The 25,499-nt window shown below is 42.6% G+C and overlaps 1 protein-coding gene across 1 annotated transcript in view; it reads right to left on the reverse strand.

Moving 5' to 3' along the window:
* Window positions 1-1,900: 1,900 nt before the first annotated feature.
* Window positions 1,901-25,499, reverse strand: part of TMEM131 (transmembrane protein 131) — a 334,956-nt gene continuing 311,357 nt past the window's right edge. Inside the window, exons 34-41 of the mRNA XM_007959450.2 lie at window positions 13,714-13,835; window positions 13,369-13,518; window positions 7,282-7,447; window positions 5,641-5,762; window positions 5,458-5,554; window positions 4,432-4,529; window positions 3,193-3,353; window positions 1,901-2,185 (exon numbers count right to left, since the gene is read on the reverse strand). Coding sequence (XP_007957641.1) covers window positions 1,901-2,185; window positions 3,193-3,353; window positions 4,432-4,529; window positions 5,458-5,554; window positions 5,641-5,762; window positions 7,282-7,447; window positions 13,369-13,518; window positions 13,714-13,835 — 1,201 coding nt within the window. The remainder of the gene's footprint in view (window positions 2,186-3,192; window positions 3,354-4,431; window positions 4,530-5,457; window positions 5,555-5,640; window positions 5,763-7,281; window positions 7,448-13,368; window positions 13,519-13,713; window positions 13,836-25,499) is intronic.

Consider the following 25,499-nt stretch of genomic DNA (forward strand, 5'->3'; position numbering starts at 1 on the left):
CTGTATGGTTTTATATGGGAAGAAGTCCATGGGGGGTGTGTGTGACACCAGTCACAGAGATGACACGGTTGCCCCTATCAAGACTACTCTTCACTCTAAGTAAAGCTGGTGGCGCTGGCACTGCACGCTATAGGGCCATGAGTGAACTCCGACACATGGTACTCGGGGCCCTTTCCCAGACCCTTCTGTTTCTCTGCCACTCTTCTCCATCCTCTGCAGACTTCTCAGACACAACCCTATCCCTTTTCTCCACCTCTTAGTGTCCTCCTGTCATCATACAATTTCCTCAAGAGGTAAGTCTAGTAAATGTTGGCAGATCTCAGACTACACAGGTGAGCCGGATACACAGCCAGTCCCTGAGAACGTTAACTGTGACCACAGGCAATCATCAGTCCTGTGGCACAGCATAGTGGCTAATAGTGGCCGTCTGCAGCCAATCTGCACTGAATCTGATGAGTCATCATTTATTAGCTAGGGGACGCCTTTACTGACCCCCTCAAAGACTGGGTTTCCTCAGCTGTAAAATGGACGTAGCATAGTTCCTACACCTCTGAGGGCTGCTGAGTTAAATGGCTTTAGCAAGGTGCCTGAAATAGAGACAGTATTCCCTGTTGCTGTTGTTAGGTGCTGTGAAGTTGACTCAGACCCACAGCGACCCCACGTGACAGAGTAGAACTGCTCTGTAGGGCTTTCTTGGCTGCAATCTGCATGGGAGCAGACTGCCAGGTGGCTCCATCCTGGGTGGGTTTGGATTGTTGACCTTTGGTTAGCAGCTGAGCACTTAATCATTGTGCCACGTGGGCTCCTAAAGTAGTCAGTAAAAGCCAGCAATTACTGTTTTTTGAGGTCTTTATGTTTAGGATAGAGACAGAGGAAGAATTATTACTGGATGAATCCTGGCAGGCTTCTAAGTAATTTTCTACCAAGGACCCTCAGTGACTGCCAGGGAAATACACATAATTTAGTTAGACCATAAGAGGTTCTAGCTTCAAGAAATCAAATACCTCCTTTAACAGTCACTTCCACAGAATAAGCAATAATAGGACGGTTTACTTTGGTGTGAGAGAATCCAAATAAACGTATCTTGCATGTTAAAAAAAAAAAAAAGAAAAAGACACAATTCAAGGCTTTTGAAAAAAGCATCATTTATTTCAAAGTACAACGCAAAGTTGTATTTTTAAGAAACACACATTCAATCTTGTATCTCAAGACTTGGCTATGTGCATTTCAGTTCATCTTTAAAATAAATTCAGGTATACAAATGTTACATACCTCAAATACAAACAGCACAGAAAATGCGTATGGTCTCCATTGAATGTGTTTACATTCATTCACTGTTCTTGAAGTTGACTGACATTTCTGTAATCTGCTTTTAAACCAAGAGAGCCTTACTTTAAAAAAATACTCTGTAATTTTCAGCACAAAGTCCTTATACATTTTTAAAATTAGATCTTGGTGCATAATATTGCGAAATTATTAAAAACCAAACTTGGTAATTTCATAAAATTGTCACATGCCAGGACTTCTGAATTAACTCAAATTATTTCCTTAGCTGTAATGTCAAATTTGTGTTTATACAGATAAACAAAGAATGGAAAAAAAAGACAGGTGGTGAACTTGATGACAGTTAAGGTTTTCAGATGTACAGGTCTTATTAGAGTTTGTGGCTCAGTCCAGACTGTTCTCTAAAAGCACAACAGCAAATCTCATATTATCATAAATTGCAAGAAAGATCTCAAAGAAGCGAGTGGTACAAGCCTGCCCTGCTTGAGTCTGTTTTGCAAAGATGAGGAGGTTGGGGAGTGGGAAGCTATGGCAGTAGAGCCTTAAAAAGATGTCTCAAAAACTGGCATATCATGATCTAGATGAGGGGCCCCCACTTTATTTTTTTTGCCTAATTTCAATTCTCATGAGGGAAGTGCGAATTAGACCAAGGGTCGGAGCTTCTTCTTCCGATCGTGGGGCTCCATATCCTCCATGGGTTGTACGTCTGTCCCAAGTCATCGGCTGGGCTTGAGGTGGAAGGAGCAGGAGGAGCAGTGGAAGTTTCTGTGCCCATGAGGCCAATACTGGACAGCGTATTTGCTGGCGTGGTGAAGGGAAGGGCATTGCTGAGGTTGCTGGACCAAATTGAGCTGCTGAATGGAGTGGTGGACCACAAGCCACTGGTATTACCGAGAATTGACTGTGACAAACAGAAAATGCAGTCAGCATTAGGATTAGCTACCCCAGAGTGTGAGTGGATGGTTATGATATTCTAAAGCAGGGCTGGCAAACTTTAGCCAACCCAAATGGGTGAAATCTGGTCCTGGCTGTTTTATGAATAGAAGTTTTACTGGACACAGCCATGCCCATTTGTTTATGTAGCACCTATGGCTGCTTCTGCCCTGCAATGGCAGAGGTGAGTAGCAGCAACAGAAACCTAAGGCCTACAAAGCCTACACTCTTACTATCGGGCTCTTTACAGACTGTTGACCTCCGTTCTAAAGAATAATTAAGGTACTTTCAAAACTGAAGCCAGAATAATTACCGGTGAAGACCAAACTCTTAAACCTATGCAGTTATACTGTCTACTGTTAAACCCTAGGTGTCTAATTTAGTTTTCCTGACAGCAAAGAAGCAATCACAGTGGTTTTCTTTTTTTTTAGGTTTTTTTTTCCTGTCAAAATTCTGTGAAAAGCTGAAACCACATATTATTTTCCTTGGCTGGAAAAGTTCAGGCTCAGGGACAGGTGCTTCTCAGAAGGAAAATAAATGAAAGTCCTTGGCTGGCTTGCTTTTGGGGGGGGGCCAGTGGGGCTATACCAAGTAGAGTTAACCCAGCACATGACCCCGTACATGGGAGAAACCCAAGATGCCCATAAGTCTATGGCTAGACTCTGGTCTAATTTCCAGGTCAGGAAGAGGCTGACGAGGACCTTGATTCCTATTAGGAGAGAACTCAGAGACCAACCACACTGCTGTCCAGTTGTTCTTCCTGTAATTAATTCCCGACTCTAGTGGCTCTAAAGGATATTGATGGGTCAATTCTGGCAGAATATGAAGACACAGCAATACAGACAATAAAAGTACTAACAGTCTCTTTCACATCACTATTCGTTGTTTGTACTATGCCAAGGGCCACCAAATGACAATGGCAGCAGTCGCGATGGGCGAGTGGGCAATGCCAGACATCTGGTGCTGGATACTCACTGCAGCTGTGGGGGTTGGGGAGCCTGAGCTGGCTGGCCAGGAAGGGCTGGGATCTGTCGCTGGAGATTCCCAAAGGTATGAAGGGCCACTGCCAAACTCATTCCAGCTTCTCTGGGGAGCCTGATTGCACGATCGAGATAACCCGAGTTTGCTGAAAACTTCTGCAAACAGGAAAACAATAATCAAGTCCACATCTGATTTTGCAGTGATCCCCCCAAACGGGGTGGAGCTGTCACTTTAGTGGCACACACCTCACCGGTGCTCACTCCCACTGTGTCAGGCCCCACCACACTAAAGGGGCCTGGGGCACAGAGACTTTCCCTGGAATTCAAGCACACAGCCCATGATTTGCATACTTTACCCATACTTATCATTTGAGAACGTCAAAATGCAAACACTGCCCAACTCTAACATCATGATCATAGTTAATGAAAAATCTGTATAATTGCCTCTAATTCTGGATATGGCTGTTGTTAGGTGCTGTTGAATCAATTTTCAACTTACAGTGACCTCTTATGACAGCAGAACTGCCCTCAAAAACCAAACTCACTGCTGTCAAGTCAGATCCGACTGACAGTCACCCCTCCTTGGGTTTCCGAGGCAGTATCTCTACGGAAGTAGATTGCCTAGTCTTCCTTCCAAGGAATGGCTGGTGGATTTAAACAGCCAGCCTTCTGGTTAGCAGTCAAATGCATTATGTGGTACGCCACCAGAGCGCCTAGAACTGCCCTAGCAAGGACAGGAAAAAAAAAAAAAAAAAAAGAGGAGCCCCAGCACAGCAAGGCATCATGTTTCAGACACATAATCCGTTCTTGAAGCTATTTGAAGTGTCAGCTGTGAGGCACAAACCAATCAGCACTCACACAGACCATCACTCCTGCTGCACTGGCCCCTGAGTGGGTGGTGTAGGTGTGAGGGAGAAGAAGGCCTCCTTCCACAGGGGCCACTGGGTTGGGTCCTGAACAGACACCACCGAGGTGCCGTGTGGGCTAGGGCTCCCGAGAACCTGACCCAGGAGAGCAACAGCCAAACCTGCTTCCCTAAAGCCAGCCCTTATACCTGACATATATCAGCAGTGGACGGCAAGCATAAAGAAAGGCATCTTTTATAAATGTTTACTAAAATGCTCACCATGCTTTCCTCTGTTCTCAGTGCACTTCTTCAACACACATAAAGCTAGACCTTCCTATATCTTTGTCCACAGGCTTATTAGTTACAGGTCTAGTGTTAAACACTCACCACCAGTTAGATTAAAAGAATTTCCAAAGGCCGAGAATGAATTGAGGGGTGTGAAGTCGGGGCTGCCTGGGTTGCTGTCGAGACTCCACAAACACGAGCTGAACATCACAAGAGGAAAATGCAACACACAAAAATGCATGATGGTTAGTGAGAAGAGATCCAGTCTGCCTACCTTCCAAACGGGACACAGCTTGAACTGGGGGTACTCAACTATTAAAGACAAAGATAAAGAAGACCCGAAAATGGCTTCAATACCACAGAGGATTAAGTCATAGAGATTTTTAGTGCTCCTGATGGCCTAACACTAGGTGAGAACCTGGTTCAGAGTGAGCGTTTTGCAGAGGAAACAAGTATTTTCCCCTTATGTTTACTCTTTGGTTTTAGAAGATTTAGTTAAAAATTTTTCAATCTAAGACTCATTTCCTATTAATGCAAAGTAGGGAAAATTGAAGCTCTTCCTTACTGTCTTTATTGTGACTGTTGTTATTATTTATCTAAGAAAATCAACCTAGCTAATCCCTGCATGCTACCATGCCCACGGGAGAACAAACACTTGCTATTGGTCAAGAAAGTGGCATATCCAATAAAAACCATAAACTGTCTAGTATGTGTTCCAATTTCCTTCCTTTCAAATACATTTTTGCTCTTCCATTTCTAATGATCAGATCACACCCTTTCTCATGGTTAACAGAGAAGGACAAGACTAGATTTACAACATGGCACACACATACCCCTCCTCTGCTGGCTGTGGGCCTCCTTTACTGCTGTCAGAAATGCCACCAAGCAGACAGCAGAGCAACTGAGCTTTTCTGCTTCTTCCCAGCAGACAAGATTTCTTTTATGGAGAGTAAGGAAATGTAGTTTTTCCTCCTCTCAGAAAATAAGCAATTTTGAGGAGCTTGATCATTTCTGACAAAGGCTTACTTGTAATTTAAGGAAAAAGTCTGAAAACACATCTAGAGGTAGACAATGTTAACCTGACTTGAGACGATCTTTCTACATTCCTATGAGAATGGTATACTGTACCTGTCTGAGCCATCGCTGTCAACAGGAGTGTGAGAAATGCCAAGGGTGCTGGAAAAATCAGTTTTGTTTGAAGAAACTTTAGCAAAGCCATTCCCACCTGTAACAGTGGAATCCGAATCAATCAAAGGCAAATTGGGCCTGACACACAGGTGTGGCAGGTTCTCCTGATGCCCAGCCACTCACCTGGGCTCTTGTCGTAGCCGGCTGTGACTGCAGCAAAAGTGGGGTTGCCGTTCTTTCCAGGGAGCGAGGCTGCTTTTGTCAATTTGTGTTTGCTTCCACTTGGCTGTTTTGTTTTAGGGTCACTTAAAGGAAGAAGAAAAGAAGAGGGTACTTATATCAGGGAGCCGTGGGCCCTGTTGACCGAGCCTGTGCAGTGTGCCTTGCTGTGGCCAGGCCCAGGTTTCCTGTCAGGAATCTGACAGGGCACAGAGCATGGCCTAGCCTCATAAGGAAAAGTCTCTGGAAACTAAAACTATTTAATCAGACAGAAAAGAGATTTCTGGGTGAAGGAAAGAAAACACAAGTTTATTACAAAATGGATGAGCAGGGATATCACTTTAGGGAAATAGAAAAGGCCTCAATCACATTTTAGAACATGAGAGAAGGAGCCACAGGGCAGTGAAACAAGGAGAACACTGGCAACGGCATGTGAGGGGTTCTGATTCTTGGAAAGTCTCCTTCCCCACCAGCATGGGTCACTTGTTCAGTGTAGTAAGGGCTTCCCAGGGCCCAGCAGCAGGGCAGCCTCCTCACCCTCACTGGTTGGTTACTGCCTTTTGACTGTAGTTAAAAATTGGGTAGGATCATTGTAGATTCCCAAAGGGGTGTGAGTTCTAGTGCCAGCCAGCCTGGGTGCTTCCCCATCTGTAGAACAGGAACACAGCAGTGCCCAATTGTGGGTATGCTGGGGGAAGGAAATGAGGTCATACAGCAAAATGCCTACAACAGTGTTGGCATGAGGTAAGAGCTCAATGGGTGTTCCTCATTATCATTGAGGTTATTGTTCCTACACTAAAAATTCTGCAAACACAAGAGTGGTCTCTATGCCTCCAGAGAGGAACTCTTATTGACATATCAGATTGTTAGGTCTCAGAACCCTGTCTGCCACTGTGTAAAGTGGCCTGTTACCTGCATGTACAGGGCGACTACTGTAGTGCCTCAACCACCAGTACCAGCATAGTGGGGCCTAAAGAATAGTTCCAACAGCAGTAACTGAGGGTCACTACATGTTTAGCAAGGGCCAGAAACTGTTCTAGGCCAGGAACTGTTCTAAACACTTTATATTGTTTAACTCATTTAGTTCTCATAACTCCTATGAAACATTACTATCTTCATTTTAGAGATGATGAGAAGATGAGGCATGAAGAAAAGTAATTTGCAAGGAAGTGTGGGCCAGAATTCAATGCAGGCAGTGTTGTTCCAGATCCTGCCCTTTGAACTACTAAGCAGAGGTAAAAATTAATGTCACATAAATCCATAGCCTCAACTCACAGATTATCTCCTTTACAGGCTAACTTACTGCCTATTATGCTTATTGTGTCTTGAATTAGAACATTCTTCTAATATGTGCAATTGTGCATTTCTCAGCTCTTGATAAAACATAGTGTGTGAGAATAGAGATGGAGCTACTAGGGGAGTCAGACACCAGTGTGGCAGTAAGAAGGGAGAATGAACTCCAGTGAAAGGGGCAGAAAAACTACAAAATGGCAGACGTAACCACGACAGGAGTCTGGGCCAATCAGTGTTTCCATTTGAAGGGAGTGAGCATCTGATTGTTAGAAAACTACCTCTACGGGGGCTCACGTGAGCTCTCGAGCCTACCTGCTGCAGCTGCTGTTGACGATGCTGCTGTAGCTGCCCCGGGACACGAAGGGGCACGGCGCAGCAGGGGGCGAGGGCGAGGCAGGTGTTGGTGAGGTCTGGCGTTGTTTCAAGAAAATGTCTGCGTTGAGGGTTTGCAGAGAAAGTTTATAAAGACTGTCAGCAGCTGGAAATTAGGAACAAAAGGTCGCGTTAATGTGCTGTCTTGATTTTTACTCTTCAAAATCAGTTACTTTTGATGTCACATCTAAGACTACCCAAAATTCAAGTGCTGCCACAAAGAAACAGACAAATGAAAGCTTCTATGTGTGTTCTGTTTAAAAGTTTTTAAGGAAAAAAAGGACATCATGTCTGCATTATGGGGCTTGCATTTTTCACATCCCCAGGAATGGGCAGCTGATGCTTGGGTTGGGGGATCTGAAAGTCTGTGCTGCAATACTAGTTTACACCTGCGGCAGGTGCACTGTCCCAAGCCAAATGGTCTCCAATTCTACCATAAGGTAAACCCTGATCTCCCTCAGGTGGGCCTGCTATGGTACTGCTCTCCACCCATATTACAAGAATATGGGAGCTCTGGTGGTGCAGTGCCTAAGGCATTTAACTGCTATCCAGAAGACTGGAAGTTCAAACCCATCAGCCACTCCTCGGAAGGAAGGTTGGGCAATCTATTTCCATAGTGATATCACCTCAGAAACCCAAGGAGGGGTCACTATGAATCGGATCCAACTCCAAGGCAATGATTGTGAGTCTGTGCTTGTTGACATGTAAGGTAATCTCCACAGAGCTACTTTCAAAATTTAAAATGGAAAAGCCTTTAGCGTCATAGAACAGTATTTATTCTGCACGCAACTAATTGTAAACAGATATAACTTTCATCAGAAAAATATATCATTTTGCACATCTGCTCTGTGCACCTTGGTGATGCTCATGATGCTGTGACACAAACAAGGATAAGCAAAGGGCCCTGCCCTCAGGAGCTCACAGTCTCTATGGACTCCAGGCCTGGGAGGTCCCAGGTACAAACAATTATCTTGGCACAATTTCTCAGACCAGTGTCTTCTGTGTTTCTCATCCCTGCCCATCATAGTGCTGCCCCGACTTGGCACATTCCCACCTCCGCTTCCCTCTTGGTTCCCCATGCAATCCCTGCTTCAAAATGAGTAAAATCTCCTTTACTCTTTGGGCTTTCTGTGAGTGGTCTACTCCACCCCATTTCCCAAACTTCAGAAGCTTGGTTTGCACGATGATTCCACTTCTCATGGAATTTCCTCCAGCACTAGTTGCTTCACCCAATACCCTAGGGTTGCAGCATCCTGGATGAGGCTACAAATCCCTTGGCCATGCCAAAACCCCAGTTCTGGCACCGCCAATCAAAGAAGGCTTTTCTTTGAAGCCCATGCTATCTGGTCCCCATCTTTAGCCCCATCTTCTACCTATCCCAAGAACTCTCTTCTACCATTCTCAATGGTGTTGGCACCTGATTCACTGTCCTTGTCTTTGATCCCCCTCACTGTCATTCTTGATTATATGAACAATCTCTTCCTCATTTGCTTTGTTTTGTTGACCTGATGCCCATACTCAAGGTCCGTCTCCAATGCCATCTCTTGTATGGACCCCTGCACTAATCTCTATATCCACACTCATCCTCATCTGAAGCCTCCAAAGCACAGTGTGGCTATATGGTATAATAGCTACCAAAAACCAAACTCACTGCCATTGAGTCAATTCCGACTCACAGTGGCCCTCAATGGGCTTCCAAGGCTATAAATCTTTACAGAAGCAGACTGCCTCATCATTGCACACTGTCTCATCTTTCTTTTGTGGAGTGGCTGGTGGGTTTGAACCACCAACTTTTTGGTTAGCAGCCAAATGCCTTAACCACTACACCACCAGAGCTCCTTACCATAGCTACATCATAGGATAATTATTTGTATCACTGTTCTGACCCTTCACATGCACCTCCTTTGACACCTTCTCCAACATTACCCTTTTACCAGAAGTGTCTGGTCCCTATGTGAATTCTCCACGCCCAGATCAGGCCACGGCCCACTCTGTGAATGCCTGCCCACCTGACCTCTGAGTCAGGACAGTGTATGCTGTACTCTCTGGGGTAGCTTTCTTTCACCTGGATTTGTTTCACAGGCCCAGTGCTGCAAAAGCACTCAGTATATATTGATGGAATGAAATTGGGAAAGTTAAGAAAAGTTAGAAAAAGACCTATGGAATAATGCTTGAAGAAGGAATATGGGGACAGAGGAAAAGCAAAAACAGCACAGGGCATGTGCAAGTGGATAACTTTTGGTTCAAACACTATTAGATTTCTCCTCTGCGGCTTTCTATTTGCCTCTCCTTTCAACAACTTTCTCAGCACCTTATATTGTATAGCGCACCATGCTACTTGGGATTGGCAGATCTGTATGCATAAGCCATGAGACTGCCTACTCTGAGTAAAGTGAATCCTGGCTGCATAGTCTTGAATGGGACAAATGTTTTAGGAACACCAGTAAGCTAAGCCCCGCTATCAGATCTGGGAGGGTTTGAGGAGGTCTAAGCAAGATAAAGTATCAGACAGAGGAGAGGGCAGAAAAAATAATGGGAAAGTATGGGTAGCAGGGCAAAGAGATGACACTGGGACTGATTTTATATAGAAATATGTACATAGTGGAGGTCTGCTAGACTTTCTATTAAGTATGGTGGTGAAAAGAGCAATTAATAGGGCTAGGGACCAGTGTATTTATTGGCTGGAGAAACATAAGAATTCTGCAGACATGGACCTTCAAGAAAAAGAATGCACCTTTTCCAGTTGGCAAAGCCATCTAGACATATCACATGAGCATGGGCCTGGGGCACCAGTTGGCCTTGTTGGATGAGCCTGAGGAGTAAATGGAGGCCCATGGTACTGTGTGTTTCCAACATTTTCTTCTCCAGACCATTTGCCAACCCTTTCCCACGTTTCTTCCCTCCCGAGGTGTGAAGCTTTAGTCCCATGGAGGTGAATTCTGCCATCCTTTTCCTCTCCACCCAAGGGAGAGGTGCCAACATGTGCCTCAGGTGCCACTTGGTGGCAATACTGCCACAGCCAGCTCTGTCTGGCTGACAGCCCTCTTTCCTGGTACACCGATACTGGTTCTTCTGCCATTACTCACTCAACAGCAGAGCTTGATGTTTTTACCACACTGAGTTTCAGAACAATCCTATGAACCTAGTTCCCTGGGAACACTATATTCCTGATGCTGAAGTGCAGCTTTCTTTGGTGGTGGAAGTGGCATGTGTTTAATGGGGAACTTCCCAAAATTACAAAACATAAGCCAAAGATCGGATAAAACCTCAGAGGGAATCTAAGGGGACAAAGGGTTCTCATCATTGGTCTATAGCCTGGACATATGACTACTCCAAGACTTGCTCAAGATTTCTTTAATGACTAAGCATATAGTGTTGTATCTCACTCCAGGTAAAAAAAATAGTGCTAAGAGGTGCCCAAAAGTCTCATGGAAGATAGGGGTCTATGGGTTTTTCAAAGAGAGAGTTTCTCTTCCCAGTCTGAATTTACACAGGTTTACCTGTGTGAAACAAGGCCATTTAATAGATACCTCACCTGAATTTCCAGATCCTTTGCCCTCATTCAACTTAACTGAGTGCATTAATCACCTCCTCTTTATCCATTTCCCTTTCACCTTAAATAATCTTGCTGTTCAGCCATGATTGTACCTTTGATCTTCTTCCTTATTTTCCTTCATGTATAAGCAGACCAAATTTAGCTGCCACACACACCCATGGGGGCAAATAGTTATCATGCTAGAACTTCTCTTGACCTCCAATCCCTGGAATTAGGCTCTTCCCTTCTCTTGTCTCTGCCTGTCTTCTATTGAAGGTCATGAGTGTTTCTAGAGTTAAGGACCACTCTTACTTTAGTAGACTATACTTACTGTCTTGATTCACAGCAGATCATATCTGAGAAATAAGGTCAAGGAAAGTACTGGGAAAAATTACTATTGAGGAACTAGTTAGGCAAAGGATCGCCAAGTTAATGTCTTTATAAACCAAATTGAGCCAAGTTAATGTCTTTATAAACCAAATTGAGCCAAGTTAATGTCTTTATAAACCAAATTGAAACCGAGTAAAATAAAAACTATTTCCCCCACCCTGGCACCCTGATGGGAATAGATCAGTAAACTTAATTACCCCCAACTATTTTCCCACCCTGGGCAGATGAGTATTCAGTTCCTTAAAGAACTGAATGGAAAACATTCCTTCCTGCAGATGATAGACTTGCTAAAAGTATTTTAGAAATAACTTGTAAGTTAACTCTGGCCACGGACAATAGAAATGTCTTAGAAACAACTTGTAAATTAACTTTGGCCAGGGAACATGCAGCAATAGGACAAAAGGAACGTAAGTTAATTGGACCCTCTCCTCTCTTCCCAAACCCCAATCAGCTAGTAACAGTCACCCATCATAGTCATCCATTTCACATTCACACCCCAAATTCCTCAACCTTTTGTGAATATGCACAACCCCCTCTCCTGAAACCTATGAAAACTGTGTTTTGATGGCATCTCGGGAAGTTTAGATCTGGGTACTAAACTACCCCCCTAAACTCCTTGCACTGCTGCTTTGCAATAAATAATCTTCTCTCCTCTCAATCTCAGTGTGTAAACTATTTTGGCCTGATTGCGCACCAGGCAGGGACCCGCGTTTGGTCCGATAACAAAATAATTCTTTGGATAATTATGGTGCAGTGAATTGCTTAATGTGGCTCTTCTAGTCATGGTCTTTGTGACTCCTACCAGATGACTGGGTGTGACTATGTGAATGTCAGGGGTCTGTGGTCCAAGGAGGGGATTAGAACGCTGGTTAATAATGTAAGTTAAGGTACATGGCATCCTGGTGTGGGTAGGACTATGGAAATAAGGTGTATGGAACCCTAAGGTGGGGATGTGTCAGTTTTGCCATCTCACTAGGCTTAAAAAGAGCCATCCTAGAGGCAGAAAGGGGGAATTTCCCAATCACCAAGAAAGAACCAGGAGTGGAGTGTGCCCTTGGACCCGAGATCCCTGCACTGGACCTCTTCAACACAGGAGACACACACAGAGAGCTGTAACACTTGGCAGAGATGGTAAAGAGATGGTGGCTGCAGAACCAGAGAGACAAAGCGGTGAGCTTCCTGGCCCATGGAGTGAGAAAGCTGAGTGTCTTTGGGTAAAAGGCTTGCTGGCAGAGTGGGGTGCCTCTATGGATACTTATTAGCAAAGTTAAAAGAGCTCTCTAACACTAGCCCAAGTAGGGCAGAGGCCCAGGCCAGAGAGAAGCGTGCCTATGGCATGGCTGAGAAGAAGCTCTCCTGACTGAAGAACCATATTCTAAGTTGCTTCTGATCCTGAATTGTAACCTGTTCCAAACCAAACCAAATTCACTGCTGTTGAGTTGGTGCTCACTCATAGTGACCCCTCCTTGGGTTTCTGAGGTGGTATCTTTATGGAAGTAGATTGCCCAATCTTCCTTCTGAGGAGTGGCTGCTGGGTATGAACTGCCAGCCTTCTGGTTAGCAGTCAAAAAATGCCTTACCTTAATAAACCCCATAATTGTGAGTACTATCTACGAGTTCTGTATGATCACTGCATTGAATTATTGAACCTGGCAGAGAAGTAGAGAGTATTGTGGGAAGGATATTGGTGTCAGAATTGGTAAAAAGGTTGGAGGGTGGTACCATGTCTGACTTCTGCTTCACAGGAGTTAGCCCCGGGCTGTTGATGTTCTAGATCCTCTATTCCCCTTATGAAGTTACAGGAGGTCAGATGTCACTGTCACACCTTTTGGAATGATTCCTCCAAATAGATCATCACATCGATACAGTGGGCTTTGGGGTGTGCTGGTCTACTGGCTCCCGGGGAAAAATGCCCTGATGTGCAGTTTGCTGATTTCTGTGGTATAGACACTTCCACTGTGGTGACTTCAAGGTACCAACAGTCTAACAATTGGCTCGACTATTCAACAATGGGTTCTTTCTGTCTGGGACCAGGTGGCTCCAGCACACCACTGATTCTGGGTCACCTGCAGGCATTTTGCTTTCTAAATCACCATACTTACAGCTGCCAGGTTTATGAACGGGCACAGAATCCCACTCTGGCGGAGGAGAGTCTTTTTCACCTTCCGAGCTACTAGTGTTGCCAAGTTCTTGACTATTTGGGAGGAATTTTGCTAGGGCAGATGGCCTATTATCCATTAACTTATTTGTACCTGTACAAAAATCAAAAAGAAAGTTGCTAATTGAGGATAATTTCCTTCTTTTAGGCCAATTTTGATGAACCTTCTAATGGGAATGAGAACACAGACTCAGCCTTATGTAACTTATAATTACTGATTACTAATAATTCATAACTAATAACAATACAGTCAATCATAAAAATATATGTATGACCAAATTAACAATACCTTTTGTTTTCTGGGAATTTCGTGATTTAGATCCACTCAACGTAGCTGGGAGAGGAATCTTGGTTGAGAGATTTCTACGTTGTTTACTTTCCAATGGGGAGGTATATGGTAGCTCTAAAGAACTGAAAAACAATCATGACAGAAAATTCAAACTTATCCCTTTGTTTTCGGAGCAGAGACAGAAGTCATTAGTACTGTAATTACAATTTCAACTGCCTGCTTTACTGATGTGGCTTCTGGGGGTGTGGAGGCGTTATCTGCACATAGCCCTAATTTAGGATTGGTTACACTCCAAACATTTCTAAGACTGCTGGGTAGACAGTTTGCACTTGCAGATTTAAACCTCTGCTATTTTAAGTGCAAGGAGTCCTGGTGGTGCAATGGTTAAGGCATTCAGCTGCTAACCAAAAGTTGGAGGTTCAAACTCAGTAGCAGCTCTGTGGGAGAAGGATGAGGTGGTCTGCTTCCCTAAAGATTTATAGTCTCAGAAACCCTAGCGGGGGCAGTTCTACCCTGTCCTATAGGGTCACTATGAATCTGAATGGACTGGAAGGCAGTGGGTTTATCTTGAGTGCTGACTGGGAATTAAGGCCCATTATTTGATAATACGTAATGGGTCAGAGCACTTACCTCAGGTAATGTACATAAGGCCCTTAGCACAAACTTGCCATTTTGGGGTTGGTAAGTGCAGTTATTTTGTTCTTGGGTGCACCTCGGCATCTGCCACTAGTGTGATTCTTGAATATGGAGATTCTGAAAGGTCTCAGACCCATGAACATCAAAGGTTCTGCTATGGTTCAAAACGGTGAACACATTTTTCTCACAGAATTTATAAAATGAACCAGGACTAAATTTCTGGGTTTCCTACAGAAATCCACTGAACTCACTGCAGGACTGAGTTATCTGCCAAAAATCTAGGGTGACTGGGGTGAGATGAATGAATCCTAGGTAAAAATATTAAATATTCTTTTTGTTATTTAGAATGTACATGCTTTCTAAAAGATTTTGAGGTAAGTTTAAGATAACAAACCAAACCCACTGCCGGTTGAGTTGATTTTGACTCACAGTGACTCTACAGGACAGAACTGAACTATCCCACAAGATTTCCAAGGCTATACATCTTTATAGAAGCTGACTGCCACATCCTTCTCTCGTGGAGTGGCTTGTGGATTTAAACCGCTGACCGGTTGGCAGCCAAGCACTTAACTACTGCATCACCAGGTCTTGCATACAATAATGTTGTTGTTGTTTGCCGTCGAGTCGGACCCGACTCATAGCGACCCCTCCTTGGGTTTCCGAGGCAGTATCACTATGGAAGTAGACTGCCCCATCTTCCTTCCGAGGAGTGGCTGGTGGATTTGAACCACCAGCCTTCTGGTTAGCAGTCAAGTGCCGTAGCCACTATGCCACCAGAGGAAATCATCATACTGGTGGTATAATACATGAGGTACTAAGTAGACTAATACACAACAATCTCTGGTTTGATTAAGAACTTGCCCATGGAGGCAAGGGGATAATCCCGAGGAACAAGCCCAAAGCATACAATAATAAACATGGGTAAATAATACAGTTAATTGTCTCTGAACTTCCTGTCAACAGGACAAAACGGAAGGCAGGAAGGGGTTATTTGAGATTTCACAGACTGAGGAAGAAAACATTAAAATTTGCTTGGAAAGGAGCAGTTTTGCTGTTAGTAATCCCTAAGAGAAATTCACTGTGTAAATAAAGGGCTAATATAAAGTAACATTCTGGACAGTATAGGCAATGAAGCCAGTCTTTATGAAGCTGCTTCTTGTAATGCCCACCAAGATCAAGTCATGGTCTTGGGAAGGCATCTGCTAAGGCCAAAGAAGGACTTGCTGTGAGGCCTGAGTCCTAATGGCCTCCAGGTATATCTTTAACCAGAAGTCTTTCAGTGTCGGGGATTCTAACACTCCCCATGCCTCAGGGCTTTTATCTACCCTCCGGACTCAGCATGTATCAGAGATTTCCTCCAGATTCAGCTCATATCAGAGATTTACCTGGCTCCTGAAGTCTCCCACGTATCAGGGCTCTGCATCCTCCCTAGATAATAATGCTCTAAATAGACTTTGGAGCTGGGGGATTCCAACATGTCCCCCAACATCTCAGATCCCTGCCCTAAACCCCTTAGTAACAACCAATCATCTGTACCACTTTGCCCTGGTGCTACTCCACCCTATATTTTTCTATAAAAATGTGATAGTAAAGGAGCACGAGGTCTTTTTGCCTTGGCCACTGCAGTGGCAAGAGCAGGGACCCTAGCTTGAGCTAGCTAATAAACTTTCCTTTTGCTTTTGCATTATCGTGTCTGTGGTGACTTCCTCGTGCCGACATTCCTTTCCGGGCTCAACAATGCCAGTGAAGGGTGAGGAGAATTCTTCCCAAACTCATTAGTGATCTTAGTGATGGCTGAAAAGCTGTCAGTCCAAGCCTGTGCTGATAGCTGGCTTTTCATTAAAAATCTACAAAGTTTACCTGCTTACACAGATGTTCTGAAATGGATGTCTGTCATTTACCTTTTATCTTTTTCTATTTTTCTTTTTAAAAAAGACATTTTGTGTACATTTGGTTTCACTCTTCAATTACCACGTCCAACCATAACCCAGTCTCCTCTCCCATACCCCTCATCACTATGCACTCCTGTGTGTCCTGTGTTTCCTCCATGCGAATGTTGCCCCTCTGGTGCCCTGTGGTCGATTGCTCCAAGGGATGCATCTCCATAGAGTAATGGGTGTGTCACACTGGGCTGAGTGGTCTGCTGGGTTGAGTGGTCTGCGTATGTCTTGTTTACTATTGGGCTGAGAGCCAGCGTCTGGGAGTGAGTTTTGTTCCAGGCTCAAAGTGTCTCAGGACCATGGTATTGGGGGTTCCACCAGACTCCACCCAACCAGTAATTCTGGTCATTGTTGTGTTTTTGGATTTCATTCCACGTTTCTCCTCCCACTCTATCCAGGATCTCCAGTTTTGATCCTTTCCCGAGTGGTTGGCATTGGTAGCTGTATCATCTAGTTCTTCTGGTCTCAAGGTCCATCACGTTCTAGGGATGATTGCTTCCAAATTTTTTTTTTTTTTGGCGCTTTTCTTTGCTTCTGACTATAGGAGACCATTAGCTGCATCTTAGATGGCCGCTTGAAAGCTTTTAAGACTCTAGTCGCAACTCACCAACGTAGGTTGTGGAACACGATTTTTATGTATTTTATTGTGCCAGTTGAGTCTAGTGTCTCCCAATACTATGGTCCTGAGTCAGTAGATCCATTGGATCTCCCACAGTGTCTGGTTGTCTGTGAGGGACTGCTCTATGTCTGACTTCTGTTGTTTCTGTAAAGATTGTGGGTATTTTGTATCATTGGTATCTGTGCAAGATTAGCCTTAGCTGAATCTGTTCTTGGTCTAGAGTATGATCCTGTTCACTGACCCCATCTGATCTTCTCAGATGTTTATGTGTTTATCTGTAGCCTGGTGTTTGGTGTTAATGCTAATGTAGTATTGTGGATATACTGGTATTAGCCTCTTTCATTTATATCTTATATGCACAATTCAGTGTCCTTTCTTTTCTTAATGTTATCATGGTTGTCACAGACTCTTTCTATACCATCCCTCCCCTTACCCATGTCAGAATGTGGCTCCCAACTAGCCCGAAATTATTCCCTTCCCTTCCCTTCCCACTCCAGTAACCTACACAGTGAGTTCCCTTCCTTAAGCAAATCCTTGTTTGTCTTTTTACAGTAATGGGCTCATACAGTACTTGTCTTTCTGTGATTGACTTACTTCACTCAGCATAATGTCCTCCAGGCTCATCCACATTGTGAGATGAGTCATGTAATCCTTCACTGTTCTTTAATATAGCATAGTATTCCACTGTGTGAATGTACCCTAATTTGGTTACCCATTCATCCACTGATGGGCATTTAAGTTGTTTCCATCTCTTTGCTACAGTGAATTGTGCTGCGATGAACATAGGTGTGCATATGTCTGTTCGTGTCCTGCCTCTCACCTCTTTAGGATATATTCCTAGTAATGGTATTGCTGGGTCAAATGGTATTTCTATTTTCAGTTTTTTAAGGAAAGCCATACTGTATACCACAATGGTTGTACCATTTTATGATCCTACCAGCAGTGCACAACAGTTCCAATCTCTTTGCTACCTCACCAGCATTTGTTATTTTCTGTCCTGTTGAACTTTGCTATTATTGCTAGGGTGAGATGATATCTCATCGTTGTTTTGATTTCCATCTCTCTAATGCTAAAGATCGCAAGCAATTCCTCATGTGCTTGTTGGCTGCCAGCATATTGTCTTTAGTGAAGTGTCTGTTCAAATCTTTTGCCCATTTTTGAATTGGATTGTTTGTCTTCTTGGCGTTGAGGTGTTGAAGTTTTCTATAGATTTTGGAGATAAGTCCTTTTTCATTTGTCATAGGCAAATTTTACTCCCAATCTGTAGGTTTTCTTTTTACCCTATTGATGAAGTCTTTTGATGCACGTAAGAATTTAATTTTTAAAAGGTTCTAGTCATCTATAGCTTCTCTATGACCTCCTATGCATTCTGGGTTATGTTTGATAGCATTTACCTTTTAATGCACCTCCTGGCCCTAACACAACACTCAGATCTCCCCTAGCCCATCCTTCAAGTTTTTTTTCCGTCCTCAATTTTATTTTGTACTGTTGTTTATGAGAATATACACAGGAAAATATACATCAATTCAACAGTTTCTTCATGCACAATTTAGTGATACTGATTACACTCTTTGAGTTGTGCAACCATTTTCACCCTCCTTTTCTGAGTTGTTCTTCCTTCCCCATTAACATAAACTCTCTGCTCCCTAGAGGTTCCTCTCTAATCTTTCAAGTTGCTATTGTCAAGGAGCCCTGGTGGGCTGCATGCATTTAGCTGCTAACAGAAAGGTTGGTGGTTCGAACCCAGGAGCTGCTCCATGGGAGACGGATGTAGCAGTCTGCTTCCATAATATTTATAGCTGTAGACACCCTATGGGGGCAGTTCTACTCTGTCTTACAGGGTTGCTACAAGTCTGACTTACAGGTTACACGAGTCTTATAGGTTGATCCCATATGGATAGTTCTTAAAAGAGCATAATGCTAAAGGCAGACTTTTTCACTAGTTAAACTATTGTTGGGTTTTAAGAAGACTTCAGAGGATATTTTTGGTTTAAGGTTTAAAGATTATCTCAGGGCAATAGTTTTCAGGATTTCATTCACCTGAGCTGGCTCCAGAAAGTCTGGAGTCCAAGAGAATTGGAAATTCTCTTCTGCATTTCCCTCCTTTTGATCAGGATTCTTCTATGGAATCTTTGACCAAAATGTTCAGTAATGGTACCTGGCACCATCCAGTTCTTCCGGTCTCATGACCAAGGAGGCAGTTGTTCATGGAGGCGATTAGCTGCACATTCCATATCCTCCTCCTATCCTTGACTTTATTTCTTCTTTTGTTGCTCCAGGTGAATAGAGACTATATGTTGTGGCTTGGATCAAGTTCTTTATGCACCATATCATCTTCCTTTCATTATCTCCCAAGTTCTCATTCCTATAAAGCAGCTGTTTTCTGCTAGGTTTTAGGACAGGGACAATCCACTGTACTAATTCACACCAATGTCAGAATGATTCAAACCTTTCAGAAATCCAGTGACACCATAGCAAACATCTCTCAACCTCCTACCAAGCCCTACTCTCAAAAAAGAAACAAACAAACCCAAAACAGGTTATAGAACATGTAAAGTGTGATCCCATAAATAAATAAACATTTTAAACAAAGCCTGTTTATAAATATTTTTGTTATTTGCAGTTCACCAATTTTCTATAACAAATAGGAATTACATTGGGAATTAGTAAAAGAGCTAAAAAAACTCAATGGTCTTTGTTAAATAAATAGAATTTTAGGCAGGAAAACAAACTGAAGTGAAAAAAAAAAGAAAAAAACATACAGTTAGGGGACAGACTATAACTGCTACAGTTCTAAAATCTTCGGTTCTACTTCTGACTTTACAGGGTTATTTAAAAACTCCATCTTTTAAAATAACAAGGCCCCCATGACACTGACAGCCAGCCCTCTTATGGTGGTGTTGGTGGTGAATGTGGTATGTGTGTGTGAGTTATTTTTAAGTAAGTCATTTATTAGTGGGGAAGAATGTCTACTTATACAAATCTTTAACTCTGTGCCACTGTAAAATTAATTCAATTTCAAGAAAAAAGGTGCCAGACAGCTATCTTATTTTTGATCACCCATACTTCCCGAAATTTCTCTATCAAGAAACCTTTTCTCCTCCCATGTTTCTGAATAAAATGGCTAAGAGCCAACCCAAATGACTCTTGCTAAAAGGGAAAAACAGAAAGATGGTTCACAGGACAAGCTTTTTTTTTTCCACTCCTGCAAGATATGGTATGTGCCCCTGTCTGGGGAAGAGGGGAGGCAGAGAGCTGAGGGCAAGGTTGGAGATGTGACCAGGACACAACAGGAGTCTCCCCGTGCCGACTGGTCTGCAGGAGCAAGAGTGTGTAATATGGGTGTTCACTACCTGTGGCCCTGACCTCAAGCATGCTATTCAGGCAAATTTTTATAGAGAGTTTGACGATTCTATGTACTAAACTGCTTTGGCTTATTTTAGAGGATTACATTTAAATCCTTATACATATAAACTCTTAATTCAAATAAACATGAAAAGGATCAGTGGAGAGCTAGTATCCTAAACAAGGGCTGCCCAGGCCCTTCTTGGTTCTGCAGACGCCTGTGTAGTGTCTGAGATCTAACCTCCATATTCTGGCATCTTTGACCTGAAATACAGCCTTCTGGGGTTCTATGGTGCTGATGCTGGAAAAAGTGGTTAGACCAGATCTCTGCCATTGCAGTTCCATGCTACACACTCCTAGGAAATGATTTTTTAGTTTTTTTGAAATTGTTTTTTTGCACTCAATTCTTGGGAGTGGAGCAGGATGGGGCTGCAAAGGCAAAGACCTTGTCTAAGCCATTCCTCTGGCTTCATCAGCGTATTCACAAGAAAATGAATTCTTTAATGTTCAAGGATTTAGGCTTTTTCTCACTTAGTCTACTGGCCTAGAGATGCTGTAACAGAGAATTCCCATAATATTGATAATACTTTAAAACCAGTATCTGATGAAGTAAATGTGAGCTAAACCTATAAACTAAACCAAATTCACTGCCACCAAGTCTATTCCGACTCATAGAGACCCTGGTTGGGTTTCCAAGGCTGTAAATCCTTACGGAAGCAGACTGCCTCACCTTTCTTCCGTGGTGTGGCTGGAGGGGGTTTGAACCACCAACCTTTTGGTTAGCAGCCAAATTCCTTAACCACTATACCAAAGAAAATAGGTTTTATTAATATTAGAACAGTTTTTTTTGGCTAATTGACATATAAAATAAAAATTTATTACCCATCAGATAAAACACCCAAAAGAAAGTGGTGTATCTTACTAATTTTTTTTTTTAAATGTGCATATATGCTTCTTTCAGATAATGGGCTCATACACCAGCATACTGAGACCATCTATTATTAACAGGCAGTAATTTCATGTAACACTAATGCTGGAACTGGCAATGACTCTACCTAAAACAACAGCCACAAAGCATTTACTATCATAACTTAGTGAGAGATAGAGAATGAACCTATTCAGAGAGGAAACCTTTCTGACTGTTAAAAAAAATACATCAGTCTTTGTTTTATTCCATATTTGATTGATGTACTAATGAATTTTCCCTCTTAATACTGTTATCCCTGAGTTCAAAAAAACACATAAAACAAGATCAGTGAGATTAAAGAGATTAGAGTAAGGAGATTAAGAGAGTATAATTGCAAATGCATTTCTCCAGTTACAAAAGACAATTTAAAAAGTCAATTTAGAGCATACTGCTTAACTGCGTATCAAGAGAACACAGGATATCAGCCTGGTTGAGTAGTAAGGAGTGAAGGCCAGATGGTGCAGTGGTTAAGTGCTCAGTGGCTAATGGAAAGGTCAGTGGTTTGAACCCACCAGTCACTTAACAGGAGAAAGATGTGGCAGTCTGCTTTCATAAAGATTACATCCTTGGAAACCCTATGGGGCAATTCTATCCTGTCCTACAGGGTAACTATGAGTTGGAATAGACTTGGAGGCAATGGTTTTTTGGGTAGTAAGGTAATTGGCCATTCTGGCTTTTACCTTATCAGGAAATCAAAATTCTCACACAGCTGGTGGCACCCACGTGAAGACTTTTACAAACCTTCCAAGGTTTATGATGGTTAACTTAACATTTTATAAAAAAATAGTAGAATATAACAAGTCAACCAAAGAGTGCCGAGGGCTAGGATTAACATGTACTGTCTGTTATGTCAGGTCCGACTCGACAGCACATAACAACAACAACAACAACAACAACAACAACAACATCTGTCATAAGGGGAGTTCTGGTGGCGTAGTGCCCAAGGCATTTGACTGCTAACTCCTTGGAAGAAGGGTTGGGCAATCTACTTCCATAGTGATACTGCCTTGGAAAACCCAATGAGGGGTTGCTATGAGTCAGATCCAATTTGATGGCAGTGTGTATCTGTTATAAGTGACGCCAGAGATTGCATGACAGAATTTTGCAACACTAACAATATATTCATTGCAAATACCTGTTTTTCAACAACATAAAACATGAACCTCGCCAGATGGAATACACAGGAATCAAACAGACTACATCTGTGTGAAGAGACAATGGAGAAGCCCAATAGCATCAGTCAGAACAAGGTGACAGGCCGACTGTGGAACAGACCATCAATTAATTGCTCATATGCAAGTTTAAGTTGAAGCTGAAGAAAATTAAAACTAGTTAACTAGAACCAAAATACAACCTTAAGTACATCACACCTGAATTTAGAGACCATCTGAAGAACAGATTTGAGGCAATGAATAGTAACGATCAAAGACTGGACAAACTGTGGGAAGACATCAAGGACATCATGTATGAAAAAAGCAAAAGGTCATAAAAAAGAAAAGATGAAAATGGATGTCAGAAGAGACTCTGATACTTGAACATAGAGTAGCTAAAGGGAATGGAAGACATGACGACGTACAAGAGTTGAACAGAAGATTTCAGAGGGCAGCTCAAGAAGACAAAGTATTAAAATGAAATGTGCAAAACCTGGAGTTAGAAAATAAAAGGGAAGCACATGTTTGCCACTTTAAGCTGAAAGAAATGAAGAAAAAATTCAAGCCTTGAGTTGCCATATTGAAGGATTCTATGGGTAAAATACTGAATGATGTATGAAGCATCAAAAGAAGATGGAAGGCATACATTGAGTCATTGTACCAAAAATAATTGGTTGACATTTAACCATTTTAGGAGATAGTGTATAATCATGAACAGATGGTACTGAAGGAAGGCATCTAAGTTGTACTAAAATCATTGGTGGAAAACAAGACTCTAGGAACTGATGGAATACCCACTGAGATATTTCAACAAAGCAATGTAATGCTGGAAGACATCATCTATACCAAGAAATTTAGAAGACAGCTACCTGGCCAACTGACTACAAGAGATCAATATTTGTGCCCATCCCAAAGAAAAGTGATCCAACAGAAAGTAGAAATTATTGAATAATATCAATAATATCATACCTATGTACAATTTTGCTGAAAACGATTCAAAATGTTTGCAGTAGTACATAGACAGGGAACTGCCAGAAATTCAAGCCTGATTCAGAAGAGGATGTGGAACGAGAGTTATCATTACTGATGTCAGATGGGTCTTGGCTGAAAGAATACCAGAAAGGTGTTTATCTGTGTTTTATTGACTATGCAAAGGCATATGACTGTGTGGATCATAACAAATTATGGAAAACATTTTGAAGAACGGGAATTCCAGAACACTTAATTGTGCTCACGAGAAACTGTACATAGACCAAGAGGCAGCTGTTTGAACAGAACAAGGGGATACTGTATGGTTTAAAATCAGGAACGGTGTGTGTCAGGGTTGTATCCTTTTACCATACTTACTCAATCTGTATGCTGAGCAAATAACCCAAGAAACTGGACTACCTGAAGAAGAATGTGGCATCAAGATTGCAGGAAGACTCATTAATGATCTCTGATATACAGATGATACAACCTTACTTGCTGAAAGTGAAAAGAACATGAAGTACTTACTGATGAAAATCAAATGCCTTCAGTTTGGGTTACATCTGAACATAAAACAAAAATCCTCACAACTGGACCAATAAGCAACATCATGATAAATGGAGAAAAGATTGAAATTATCAATGATTTTGTTTTACTTGGATCCACAATCAATGCCCACAGAATCAGCAGTCAAGAAATCAATGACATGTTGCATTGGGCAAGCTACAAAAGACCTCTTTAAAGTGTTAAAGAGCAAAGATGTCACTTTGAAGACTAAAGTGTGCCTGGTCCAAGCCATGGTATTTTCAATTGCTTCAAATGCATGTTAAATTTGGACAACGAATAAGGAGCTCTGGTGGCATAGTGCATAAGGCACTGGCAATTCAAACGCACCAGCCCCTCCTCGGAAGGAAGGTTGGGCGATCTACTTCTGTAGTGATACTGTCTCGGAAACCCAAGGAGGGGTCGCTATGAGTTAGATCTGACTTGATGGCAGAGGGTTTTTGAAGAAGAATTGATGCATTTAAATTATGATGATGGCAAAGAATACTGAGTATACCATGGACTGCCAGAAGAACAGACAAATCTGCTTTGGAAGAAGTACAGCTGGAAGGCTCCTTACAAGGGAGGAAGGCGAGAGTCGTGGTTTGGTCATGTTATCAGGAGGGACCAGGCCCTGGAAAGGATATCATGTTTGTGTATGTAGAGGGTCAATGGAAAAGACAACAACTCTCCATGAGATGGACTGACACAGTGGCTGCAACAATAGGCTCAAACACAGCAACAACTGTGAGGAGGGCACAGGACTGGCCACTGTTTTGTTCTGTTGTACACAGGGCTGCTATGAGTCAGAACTGACTTGACAGCATCTAACATCATCAACATCTGTTATAAAAATACTGTATCTCAGGTAGTGAGCTCAGGCTTTGGGACCAATAAACAAGGCAAATTCTGTGACACTGTCGTCTACAGAATGGCTTTTCTTAGAAGCATATGTTTCAGCATTTATGATGATAAGAATTATTGCTTGATTGTCTATCCCCACAAGATCTCTGCATATGTTTATGAACTATGCTAACACTAAAATTAGCTAGACAGTGACCCAAGGTTAAATGAAAAGAAAGCAACCATAGTAACACAATGATTCAACTCATTCACTGACTGGAAAAAAAACATTTTACAGTAAACCTTTTGTATAGGGCCCATCAGAAGCCCATCCCATGGGGACTGAACAGAAGTGACTTTATGGCAGAATAATCTCTTCTAAGTTTTTTTTTTTTTTTTTTTAAATTGTGATTTGGGTGAAGATTTACAGAGCAAATTCACTTTCCATTCAGCAGTTCATATACACTTTGTCTCATGACACTGACCACAGTTTACCACAATGCAACAGCTCCCCTCCCACCTCCTCCTCTCACAGTTACCTCTTCCCAGTGTCCATCCCTCCATGGGCTCCTGTCCCCTGAGCTATTTCCCTGTGCATAAGCAGCCTTCTTTCTCCAATGATTGTTCTGTCCAAGGAGTGTATCTACTCGAAGTAAATGTTCAACTCATATGCCTGTCTTTTGGTGTGGGTTTGATTCCAGACCCAAAGGGCGGCTAGGGGCCATAGTCTCAGTGGTTCCAACAGGCTCTATCGGACTAGCAAACCTGGTCCC

The sequence above is a fragment of the Orycteropus afer genome, unplaced genomic scaffold (assembly GCF_000298275.1).
Source record: "Orycteropus afer afer isolate SDZICR_OR568_19922 unplaced genomic scaffold, OryAfe1.0 scaffold00017, whole genome shotgun sequence".
Classification (NCBI taxonomy): domain Eukaryota; kingdom Metazoa; phylum Chordata; class Mammalia; order Tubulidentata; family Orycteropodidae; genus Orycteropus; species Orycteropus afer.